We start from the raw sequence: 12255 nt of genomic DNA on the forward strand, positions 1-12255 counted from the left end.
GTGAAAATGGGAAAAGTTAGTAGAAAATAAAGCCACAAAAAACTGTTTTTTTTCTTTTGTAGAAAAAATCCCTATAACCAAACAAGAAGAGACTCCTCTCCCTAAAGTAAACCTAAAAAGATTATTTAAACTAACAACTAACTAAAATATTTCTATATATTATTATTTTTAAAAAAATCTAAAAGTTTTATTCTACATCTATTATTTCTTTATGTCATTAATAAAATTCTCCTTTACACCCTTTACATTTTAAACCTACCTTACTTTTACTCCTAATCCTATTCCACAACAACAACAACAAAAATATATTAAAATTAACAAATCTAAACTACTACATTAATAAAGAGAACTCTTCCCAAGAACCCTCCAGCCAGGGAAATGATATTTGCAGAGCCAGGTGTGGGCAGGGAGATTCATCAGGAGCTGGGAGTGACTGGCTCAGGATGAGGAGCAGAGCTGAGAATATAAATATTGGTACAGATAATAACAGCAATGCCTGGGAGGGGGAAGATGGATCACCAGCTATTAATGGGCATTATTGCAGCAGCTGCAATGCATCACCCAGGAAAAATGGGATGGATGCATCATGCCAGAGTATTTATTTAAAATCTCCAAACTTTTATTAAATAAATCTGTTTGTGTAAATAGAAAGGGCTGTATTTAAGCAGAGAAATGAAGTCTGGTTTTGCAGGCAGATGTGTTCTGCTGCTGCCTGATAGATGGTAGGGAGATGTTGAGTGTCACACTTTACACCTAAATTTATTTGTGTGTAATTAATACCCCTGTTGAAAGACACAGCTGGTAAAATATGTGAGTGCTGTTTGATATTCCAACATTTCACAGTGTCCTGATCCTGTGGGATTGACTTCAGTGGGAGCCATTAGCAGCCAGCACCTGTAGATCTAAGCACTGAAATTATTACTGTTAATTGCTGTTTAATATGGGCTGAATTTTCAAAAGTATTCCAAGGCTGAGTAGCCCCTGGGAGAGGTGTGAAGGCTCAGATGATAATTAATTACTGAACACCATCACCTTTAGCACAGCCTGGGCACTGCAGCTCTGGGATGCCTTTGATGCCTGGGATTCACTCCAAAGTGATGGGGCTGGTCCTCAAAATGTGACGTTTTGCTGCTTAATTTCTCTCTGCTGTAAATGTTGTTATTGGCCTCTGCCCACAAGCTGAGTTTGCCTTATGGTCAGGAGAGGCTCCTACTCCTCTGGGAAATGCTGGATTAAAAATCACCCAGTTGTCCCTCAGGGCAGGGACTGGGCTTTGTGGGAGCTGGGGCATCACACAGAGAACTGGGAGCAGAGAATTTAAACCTGCCTGGAATGCAGGGCTGGGTCCAGGCTTTGCTCTGGGTCCTGCACAGCCCAGGGGGTGTTGGTGCATCAGGGCTGGGATGCTTCTCCTGCTGCTCAGAGACATTGGATGAGTTCAGTATCTGCTCATGCTTGGAGTCATCTGCTCCTACAGATTGCAGCCCTGGCTGGAGGAAAAGGATTTTTTTGGGCACTAAGGAAACCTTTCAGTGAGGAAAAGCAAAAAATCACATCAAGAGCAAACACAGAGCCTTAAGCAGCCCAAAATCCAGCCCTTGGAGTGAGTTCTGTGAGCATGGTAAAGTCACTGATGGCAGAGCTGGTGCTGCAGAGGAGCTGGAGCTGGTGGCTCTGGTGGCTCAGATGGTCCCTCTGGGCTCTTGGCTGGCAGCTCCATCTCAGCTGGGCCCATTAGTGCTGAGCAAAAGCTCTGCAGGGGCAGAGCTGGCAGCCTGTGTGGCGAGGGCAGGCTGGCACAGGGCACAGAGCATTCCTTGGCTGTGATCCCTGCTCGTGTTCTGCCTCCCCAACCTCCAGCGAGCACAAAGAAACACGCAGCAGGCACTGAGTGGGCAAAACACAGAGCACGTGGATTCTCACAGGATTTTCTTGCTGTGCTTCCCCTCAGTTAGCCCCCCCTTGTCGTTATCCCTGACTTTTCTTCTCCTTGCAGTGAGCATGACCTGGGGGAGGACATCTATGACTGCGTGCCCTGCGAGGACGAGGGCGATGATATCTACGAGGACATCATCAGAGTGGAGGTGCAGCAGCCCATGGTAACAGCTCAGCTCTGTTTGACAGCTCACCTGAGTGGGAGGGGGCTCCAGGAGGGAAATAACTCCATCACTGGCCAGGTGATGCTGCAGGGAAGGGAATCACCCAAATCTGAGAGCAGCTGGGATGGCACTGACCCAGAGGGGTTCCCCCAGGAGTTTCCCAGCCCAGCCTGTCACCTGCAGGAGTTTGGGGAGGAGGAAGGGCAAAGGAGACCTAATAAGCCCTAAAAGATGAGCTAAAAATAGGGCTTGGCTGCTCCCAGCTTTGCAGGGAGGCTCTGCCTGCTCTGTCAGCCAGAGGTGCTGCTGGAATTTTGGTATTTTTAGATCCAGGTGACAGATCTGTGTGTGAGGGATCCAGCAGCTGCCTGGATGGCTCAGAGCAGGGAGATGTTTTCAGTGTGGCATTAGGGACCAGCAGCTGTCATTGTTTGTCACCTCTAAAAAGCTTTTGCTGGTGGAGAAGCCTGAGTGTGAGGCATGGACAGCACCATGGAGGGACCTGTGGTATCTCTGTGGAGCAAATCCCACACTCCATGGATGAGCCAGGGAGGTGTTGGTGGCCCTTGCACCCCCAAAAGTGCCCACAGCCACCTCCCTACCTACCCAGCCCTGCTGCAGGGACCTTCTCCAGAGTGACATTACGAATTTTCTCCCCCCTCTCCAACAACTGCCACCCTCAGGCTTTGTCCAGATAATTCCTGTCCCCTGGTTCACACAGTGCACACCTGCCTGGAGCAAAGCAGCATCAATGCACAAGTTCAGTGATCAATTCCATCCCTGGAGCAGGGCAGGCACGAGGGGCTGCATCCATGGGTGCTCTGACCCCTCCCCTCTCCCAGCTCACCTGGGAGTGGGACAAAGATAACAAAACCCTAATTCCATCCCTCCACACCTTGTCTGCAGCTGGAGCTGCACACCAAAACTCCCTCAGGACAAGGAGTTGAGCCCAGAATATTCCCTGATGCTGCCAAAGTGCTTGGATCTGAAGCCAGCACAGCTCGTTGGCCACCTCTGGTTTTTATCACCAGTTGCAAAAGGCAACTGCCCTGGGAAGGTTTTGGGAGGAATTTCTTGCATAAATGGGAAAAATGAGTCAAAGTTCCAGCAGCCAGGTAATACAGGATTAAAATGAATAGAATTGGCAATTTTTCACTGTCCCCTCCACATTATTTCAAATTTTCTGATGAGCAGTGTTGGAATTGAGAGCTGTGACTCCCTTTCCCTTCCCTGAGCAAAAGAGTTTATTTTTCATATCTCTGCCAAAAAAAAATGGAACATTTTGGGTAACATTTGTTGCACCAGCAAGTGTGTGATGCTAATGGCTTCTTGTATTTCTGCATGCTTCAGATTAGATACATGCAGGTAAGATGAACTGGCTAAAATTTGGGGTTTCATCAGATGAAAAGACCAGTGGGTTTTGAGGGGGTGGACAGAGGGGCTCTGTTCCTGTGCATGATCCATCAAACCCCATCACTCCCAAATTCAGATTCTGCCCTGCCAAGTGCAGCAGCTCCCAGCATATGGTCCCAACTTTGCAGAGCAGGAGTTGGGGCTTGGGGAAAAGCACATTTTATCAGATTTGACCTAAAATAATAAGAATTGGCAACCCTGACCGGGGATGAAAACTAACATATTATTTGTGACCCATTTAATATCTGTTGTGAGTTTCATCTCAAACAACAACAACAACAAAAAAAAAAATTTACAAGGGAAAAATCAGCTTTTATCTCTCATTATTCTTCTTTAGCTGATAGTCTTTGGTGGTGTGGCTGTAATAAACACAAAAAAAAAAAAAAAAAAAAAAAAAAGCAATGTTTTCCATGTTGAAACATATTTAACAACACAGTTCCTCCTTATATTTTTTGGATAAAAACAGTTCCCTTTAGCATAAATCAGTGATTTATGACTTTCCAAACTTGTGCTTGCTTGCTGTAACTGGAGACTGAACAGCAGGTTGCTGGATCCCCTTTAGGACCATCTGACTCTGCCTTATTTTTCCTCTCCCTAGAAAATGGGAATGACAGAAGATGACAAAAGGAATTGCTGTTTGCTAGAAATCCAAGAAACAGAGGCCAAATACTACAAAACACTTGAAGACATAGAGAAGGTGAGAGCTGAGCCCTGGTTTCCCCAGCAGCCCTGGATCCCACAGGAATTGTGCTGGGCTGGTTCTTGCTCCTGGAGCTGGCAGAGGCAGGATGGAGGAAAATGGGAGAGGATCCACAAAACCCAGGCTGACAACACCAATGTGCAGGAGCCAAAACCAGCATTTTTTTAATTTTTGTTTTTTGCTGATTGCTGCAGATTAGGCTGAAAACCCTCCTGCTGTGTCCCCCCTACCCTGGGGTGAGAATCTCCCACTCCTGGCCAGGTTTGGTGATAAGAGCCTTGCTTGCAAATATCTCTTATCACTCTGATTGTCAGGGAATAATTCTGCAGATATCTCTTATCACTCTGATTGCCAGGGAATAATTCCTTTATTCCTGGTGCTGAAGCTGTGCTGACTTGCCATTGAAGCTAATTGGATTAAAAGGAACGTGCTGCTGCCTAAATTTGCAGGGTTTTAATTGGTTTTGATGAATTATTGTGGTGCCTTTTTAAAAAAAAAAAACAAATAAAAGCGAGGCTGTGGAGTCATGGATGGAGCCTGGAGGTGGTTCCTGCTCCCAGGAAAGCAGCAGGAAAGAAGAGCAATAAAGAAAATCAAGCTGCCATTTCTAATCACCCTGATGCTTTTGTTTCCTCCCCTTTTGCCATTCTTCCCCTCTGTCTGCTGGAATTTCCCTGAAGAAGCTGTGAGCAAGGCTGGAAAAATGGAAGAATGTTTCCCATTTTCCAGGAAAATGTCCCAGTATATTTATCATTTATGTTTCTAAGGAACAGTTCCTTGGAAACAGCCACAGCCCTCTGGTTCAGTAAGAAGGAAGATTTAAATTATTGCTTTTATATCAATTAAAGCTGCCAGGGCTTTGCAGGTCCTGGGGTGGAAGTTCCCCTCTTGGCTGTGTTGCATTTGGGGTTTTTTTGGAGTCCCAAGTCACGTAGATGCTCCTATGAATATGTATTTGTTCAGAAAGGCATTGCCCATGCAATCACATCATTGCTGCCTTCTCGAGGGCAAAATTCCAGGGAGATAAAGAGCTGGGAAGATGCTTCAGTGCAGCTGAGTGCATTTCACCCCCCTGCTGCAGCTTTAGCAGGGAAGGGGCTGGGGGCACCCATGGGTGGGGGTCTTGCACCTTCCCACCCCTGGGAGAGCAGTGGGAGCTCAGGGATGATGCACTCACTAAATTCCTGCCTCCCACTTCTATCCCTGCCCATCCTCTGCCTTTGCAAACTTAAACTCATTGAAACCTGCCCAGGTAAACTCAGCTGGGGAAGCAGAAAATAGAAATCCTCTGCACAACCTCATTCTCTCAGTTCCTCAATCCCTTTTCCATTTCCCTCTTGCAGAACTATATGAACCCCCTGAGGCTGGTACTGACTCCCCAAGACATGGAAGCTATTTTTATCAATTTGGAGGTAACACTGTGGGCATTGTGCCTTTAATCTTTGTTCTTTTCACAGCAGCTCAGCCCTCTCCCTGCTTAGGAGGAGGTTTTTTTGATTTTCTGTTAGATTTGTGCATTCACTTGGAGAGCTTCAGCCTTTCGTGTGCTGTGCAGCTTAAATTGGTTTAGGAGACATTCTTTAACACTCTCATTTTAGAGTTGGGGAATTTATGAACTCTAGGTAAGAAAATAATTCTACCTAGTGGATGTTTCAGGGCTGGGGCTCTGGATTTTAGCTGATTTAGGTGATTTGGGCACAGGGTGATGAAGGGATTGATTTCTACTCTGGTTTGCACAGGGTTTAGGTCAGAACCTGTCATCTCCTCCACTCCTTCCATCCCATCTCCTTCTCCTGGGGCATTTCTCAGATGAAATTACACCCTGTCCTCCAGGCCAGCCAGGGCTGCATCCCACTAAAACAACTTTCTTTACAAACACCTGAAAGAGGGGAAAGCCCTGCCTGAAGAAGGAGGGAATGTGCATTTCTTCAGGCTCTGTTTGCCCACCTGCTTTGACTGTGTTTAAAGTACTGACTGCTGCTTGGTTTTAGGACCTAATTAAAGTGCACTTCAGTTTCCTGAGAGCCATTGATGTCTCGATGATGTCTGGAGGAAGCAGCCTGGCAAAAGTGTTCCTGGAATTCAAGGAGAGGTAAAGGAATTCAGAGCTTCAGGCAGCTCCAGTTTTAACAGATTTGGGTTGATATTTTTTGAGATTTTTGAGAGTTGTTACTCTCTGACTTCTCACTCTCTACTACTGCCTGAAAGGAGGTTGGAGCCTGGTGGGGATCTGTCTTTTCTCCCAAATAACAACAAGACAGGAGGAAACAGCCTCAAGTTCCACCAGGGGAGGTTTAGAATGGATATTAATGAAAATTTCTTCACTGGAATGGTTGTCAAACACTGGAACAGGCTGTCCAGGGAAGTGGTGGGGTCACAATCCCTGAAAGTGTCCCAAAATTGTGTGGCTGTGGTGCTTAGGGACATGGTTTAGTGGCAGTGCTGGGGTGATGGTTGGACTCAGATGGTTCTGTGATTCCAGAAATGCCTTTCCCAGCAGCCCAGGTTTGCAAAATGCTGAAATATCTCTCAGTGCTGCCATTAAACAGCCAAACCCACCCAGAACTGTCAGGTCATCCAGGGCAGAGGCTGGGACATCTCCCCTGACCTTTCCCAGGTCCTTTGGATCCTTTCACCTGGATTTTTCTTGACCTCAGCATCCTGTAGAAAGCTGAATATCCAATGTGTTTGTGGGGACACATCAGAGAGGATAAAGATGGGAATGTTTGGCTTGTGGTGAGCTGGAATGGAGCAAAACCTCAGTGGCCTTCAGGGGGTTTGTGTTGCTCTCCTGCAAGCAGCACAGGGTGGGATGTGGTGGGGTGAATCCTCTGCTTACATCAAAGGGGCTCCTCACTCTCAAAGAATCTTATTTTTGGCACAGAGCTCCTCCTGCTCCTCTTGCACCATGAATAAATGTAAAGGTTTCTTTCACAAACAGAATCAATCCTGAGTTTTGGCAGCTGCAAGCAGGAGCACCCCAGCACACAGAGATAAGGTTGATAAAAGCCTTTAATATCCTTAATACTGATCAAAGGGTGATTCACTGTGGAATGGTGCCAGGCTGTTATTTCACTGTGATTAAACCAGTGTCTAGACACAGAAATGCCATTCAGAAGTCAATAACTCCAGAAATACCATCTGCATTAATAACACACCGTGAGGTCACATCTTCCATCGTTCATGGGGCTCCTTGTTACAAAGGACATTTTTTTCTGGATTAAATTGTACAAACATTCCAAAGAAGAATGCAAAAAATTTCAAAATACTCATAGAACTCCCTTAGGTGATTTTGATCTCTTAATTCCTGGCTCAGCTCCATGCATGCCAGTGCCATCCCTGGGTCAGAGCTGGGGACACAGGAGGAGCTGTGGAGGTGACACTGCTGCCCAAAAGATGCCAAGGCTCTGCAGGAGCACCAGGCTTGGGTTTGAGCTGTTAAATCACTATTTTCTTCTCTTAATGTGCTGGTGGGAGGTTTCAGAATGCTTGGAGCTGCTTGCATGCAGATGGGTGAACCAACTGACCCCCTTCCTAAGGGAGCTTGGGAAAATATCCTAAAGGACCTGGAAGCCTTGGAAAGATGTGAGAGAAGGAGCCAAACCTGCTGTGAGGTGGTGCTGGTGGATCTGAAGTGCATTGGTGAATGATGATGATGATGATGATGGTGGATCTGAAGCTCTCTTCAGTCCATGGGGATTTTGGGGACATCAGTGCTGTGGGAAACTGCTGCTCAAGGGGGTTTTTGCCTTGGAGAAGTCCCTAAAATCAGATTGTGGGGGATGAAGGGTTTGGAGCAGCCTGATGTAAATAGGCAGAGTTCTTTCCTGCATCAGGCAAGTCAGGAATTGCAAATTTTACAGCAAGGGAATTTCAGTGCAGGAGGAGGAGAAAGTGAACTCACAGGAGGGAGAGTGTTGCCCCAGCAGAAAGGAGCACAGACCTCCAGAGTCCCCACTTGGTCCCTGAATGGGAGACCATATCCATGACAAATCACTCCTGCTTCCCTCCACATCCTTGGAGACATTCTGGCAACATGATGCATTGCTCCTTGGCTTTGCAGGGGCCTTTTTTAAGGAAATAGTTTGTAAATCTCTTTCTCTGGGAGCCAGAGGTTTGAATTTATGCTCCTGAAGCCTCTTTGAAGCTCTCCCCGTGCTGGCAAGGTAGATATTATTGTGCCTGTGCACAAGTTGTCAGGGGGAAAAGGTAGAAGAATAATCTCTGCTGGCTGTGGCTGTGGCTCCATAAATCTCTTTATTCACTTCCCTGCAGGGTGTGAATGTCCCCTGTTTATGGAGCAACACTGGGTCAGTGATTCCCAGGTCATCTCCATCGAGAGATGAGGCCCCAAAATAATGGATGAGTTGCAGTTTGTGATGGAAGATGTGTCTTAGCAGCAGCAGAACAGCTCACAGCCAGGAAGGGGGAGAAAACCCAAACCTGTCAGGCAGGATTAATGAGGGCAGTGAGGGAAAAGGGGGAATCCACTGACAAAACTGCTCTCTTTTGTCAGTGTTTAAATTTATAGCCCAGGGTGTTCATACAGAGCTTCACTGTGTTTCCAAAGGCTGTGACAACATTCTTCTCCCAATTACCCAGGCTCTTGATCTCTAGGTCCCTGTGGCTCTTTCAAGAAGGAATGATTCAAAAATGTGACATGGAATCATCCTAGAATCACTGAGTGGTTTGGGTTGGAAGAAACCTTGAAATTTATCCCATTTCACCCCCTGCTATGGGCAGGGACACTTTGCACTATCCCAGGTTGCTCCAAGTCCCATCCAACCTGGCCCTGGACACTTCCAGGGTCAGCCACAAATTCTCTGGGTAACTTTTGACAGCTCCTCACCACCCTCATAAGGAAGAATTTCACCCCACTATCTCATTTAACCCTCCAAAACCAGGCTCCTCTGCTCTGGCCACCCAGCCCTTCTGCTCATCACGAGCTGCATCACCCCCATGTGCTCTGGAAACTTGTAAATGTTCAGACATTGAAGATCTAAATGTCACAAAGCCACACAATAAAAAGAGTGTTGATACTTTGCTAAGCAGTTAAACAGGAGAACAGCCATTTGCCTCATCCTTTGGCTGTACACACACTTATACCTCTTTTATAACAGCTTCTAACTGCCAGCATGGCCAGTCTAAGCTGTGATTTTCCCCTCTGCAGGCTGCTGATTTATGGCAAGTACTGCAGCCACATGGAGTATGCCCAGAACAGCCTGAACCAGCTCCTGGCCAGCAGGGAGGACGTGCGGCAGAAGGTGGAGGTGAGTGGGCAGGGGGCTGGGTGCTGCCCCCACCCCTCCCCACAGCCTGGGCAGGGCTCAGAGTGCTCTCTGGGGAATAATCTGGATTTACCAGAAGAGGAGAAGGGAGTGGCAGTGTGTCTGTGCTGCTATAGAGGGAGCAGAGCTGGGGGGTTCTGTCCTGATCCTTTGTTTTTTCCTTATCTCCTCACCAGACCCACCCTCTGTCCTTCCTCCCCACGTTTATCCAAATTAAAACAAACCAGTGACTTGATTTGAGTGGGACTTGCTGGGACAAGTTGAGTTTTGCAGGTCTTGAGCATCCCCAAACCAGGATCCACGTGGTTTTCCAAAGCCACCAGCAGCAGAGGCAAACCCAAATCCCCAGGCAAACACCAGAATTCCTGCCCCCACCTCTTTAGTGTGAATAGGGGCTGATGCAGATATTAAGAATCAAAGGAGCCCCAGAAGGGATGCATTGTTTGAGCTGCTGTTTTTACCCAGCTCTAATTCCTGCTTTGCTCTTGATGCTAATTGGAATTTGCCTGGCTGTCTGTACACGTTACCTCACCCTCCACAAATTGCTTTGATTCCCTGTGTAAGCCCAATTCAGGGATAAAACTGCATTTAGGGACTGTGTAAAATGTGTTCTCTGTGTCTCACATCAAGGCTGGAGCACCCAGTTGCTTTTCCTGTCCCTCCCTGCCTGGTGGCAGCTCTGCCAGGTCACACAGGGGGGCTCAGCCAGCAGAAACGAGTCTGGAAAAGGTGGAAAAACTTCCTGTGACCACAATTAGCTCATCTTAATGACTTAATGCTCATCAGCCACTCCAGAGCCACAGGCTGCATGCTCAGTGCCAGCCCCTCACAAAGCTGCATTAGCCTGGCCCAACAAGGAAGGCTGAGGAAAATGGGTTTCAATTGACATTTCCCCAGGTCTGGGAATCAGCAGTGTCTCATTAGGCTGGAGTAACTCACTTGCATGGCAGTGGTTGTAATTTAGAAATTAATTCCTTAATAAACTGTGGTGGGGGCCCAGCCCTGGCTGGGTGGCTGCAAGGACCACAGGTCTTTATTGGCCATCAGAACTGAATTTACAGAAGCCAAACAAACATTCTCAAGGCTTTAGAGATTTATTTTAGGTGGGAAGCTGTTGTTTTCTCACTGCTGGTTCATTGATCTCCTTCCTAGGAATGCACACTAAAGGTCCAGGATGGGAAATTCAAATTGCAAGATCTGCTGGTGGTTCCAATGCAAAGAGTTCTGAAGTATCATCTCCTGTTAAAAGTAAGTTTTTCAGCACTGGCCTTTCTCTCTCTGCTGTAGCATCTTTCACCTGTGTCAGAGGAGGGTGAATCACTGCCAAATTCAGGGCAAGGGTTGGGATTTTTTATTCCTCTTCAAATGAAATAATTACTGGAGCTACTTAACACAACACAGTATTTGTGCTGTCTCCTAAAGTACAGGGTAATTCTGCACTTGCTAGCCACGAGAGGCACTTAATGAATATAAAATAAGCTTGCATATAATCTGATTATGTGTGAAATTCCTCCAGCTCAGTGGAACAGATCTCTCAAGCACCAGCCCTTGGTGTGTTTCCCTGTCCTGCAGCCACAGCTGCCTGCCTGGGCATCCCTGAATCCCTGGCACATCCCTGGCATCCCTGTATCCCTGGCACCTCCCTGGCATCCCTGCATCCCTGTCACCCCCCTGCCAACACTCAGGCAGGCCCTTTCTGGTGCAAGCAGGGTCTGGGCATCTTCCCCAGCACATCCAAACTGTTTTTATCCATTTCTGCTTCCTCAGGAGCTGCTCAGCCATTCCTCAGACAGGCCAGAGAAGCAGCAGCTGAAGGAGGCTCTGGAGGCAATGCAGGTACAGGAGGGTGAGAGTGGGGAGGGGGCTGTGCTGGGTTTGGGGTGCAGCAGAGCTCAGGATCCCTCTGCTGTGTGAAACCAAAATTGGGATGGAAGAACAGCTGGGGGGAAGGCAAGGTGTGCTCCTTTTGGCCACACCTGTGTGCATGGATTTGCCATCCCAGCAGATCCCTGTCCCCCTCTGAGGCTTTGTTGACAGGTCAGGGCTTTTCCTTGATTGCTGCTGTGTGTGCACAGCCTGTGCCAGAGCTGGGGTTTGTTTTTGCTGGGAGGGATTTGGAGGAGCTCCAGGGGTATCAGCAAGTCAGGGAGGGTGTGTGGGGAGCCTCCCCTGGCTGCTGTTAGCCAGGTGCTGGGTGGCAATCCTTTAATCCACACTTTTTTATTTTGTTAAAGGGAAGATATATTTTCAACAACTGATGACTTTTTGGCATCAACAATTTGCTTTGCTTGAAGTTTTGTGTTTTTTTTTAATTTCAGCTTTTAGCTGCAGCCCCCAGAATCTCAGCAAAACCATCAGAGGCAAAAAATCAAATTGTAGAATCACCCACATGTTTTCTGACTGGGATATGTCTCCCCACACACACATCCACAGCACATCCATTGTCAGCAAGAGCTGCCTGGAGGATGCTCATTAACTCCAGTTTTTTTCCCTGGAGGATTCACCCCTGTGCTCACTTTGTTTTCCACCTCAGAGCTGCAGCTTTTGTAACCTGGCTGCATTTCCTGGTGCTTACATAATCTGGGTGACCTTTCCAGCCATTACCCTGCCAGCCCAGGGCTGCAGTGTGGCTCTGCTGGGGTTGTTTGAAGGACATTGCATTCCCAGCCCTGTGCTGTGGCCTCAGATGAACGCTGGACCTGGTGACAGCAGCTAAACCCTCTCGTGGCCTCATCACCAGCACCACTGCTGGAAA

The 12255-nt window shown here is 47.4% G+C and overlaps 1 protein-coding gene across 2 annotated transcripts in view; it reads left to right on the plus strand.

Moving 5' to 3' along the window:
- Window positions 1-12255, plus strand: part of VAV2 (vav guanine nucleotide exchange factor 2) — a 112803-nt gene that overhangs the window by 85851 nt on the left and 14697 nt on the right. For both annotated transcript variants that reach the window (XM_079323905.1, XM_079323904.1), the window contains exons 5-11: window positions 1997-2099; window positions 4111-4209; window positions 5556-5624; window positions 6204-6304; window positions 9383-9482; window positions 10653-10748; window positions 11268-11336. In XM_079323905.1, coding sequence (XP_079180031.1) covers window positions 1997-2099; window positions 4111-4209; window positions 5556-5624; window positions 6204-6304; window positions 9383-9482; window positions 10653-10748; window positions 11268-11336 — 637 coding nt within the window. The remainder of the gene's footprint in view (window positions 1-1996; window positions 2100-4110; window positions 4210-5555; window positions 5625-6203; window positions 6305-9382; window positions 9483-10652; window positions 10749-11267; window positions 11337-12255) is intronic.

The sequence above is a fragment of the Erithacus rubecula genome (genome assembly GCF_903797595.1).
Source record: "Erithacus rubecula genome assembly, chromosome: 21".
Lineage (NCBI taxonomy): Eukaryota > Metazoa > Chordata > Aves > Passeriformes > Muscicapidae > Erithacus > Erithacus rubecula.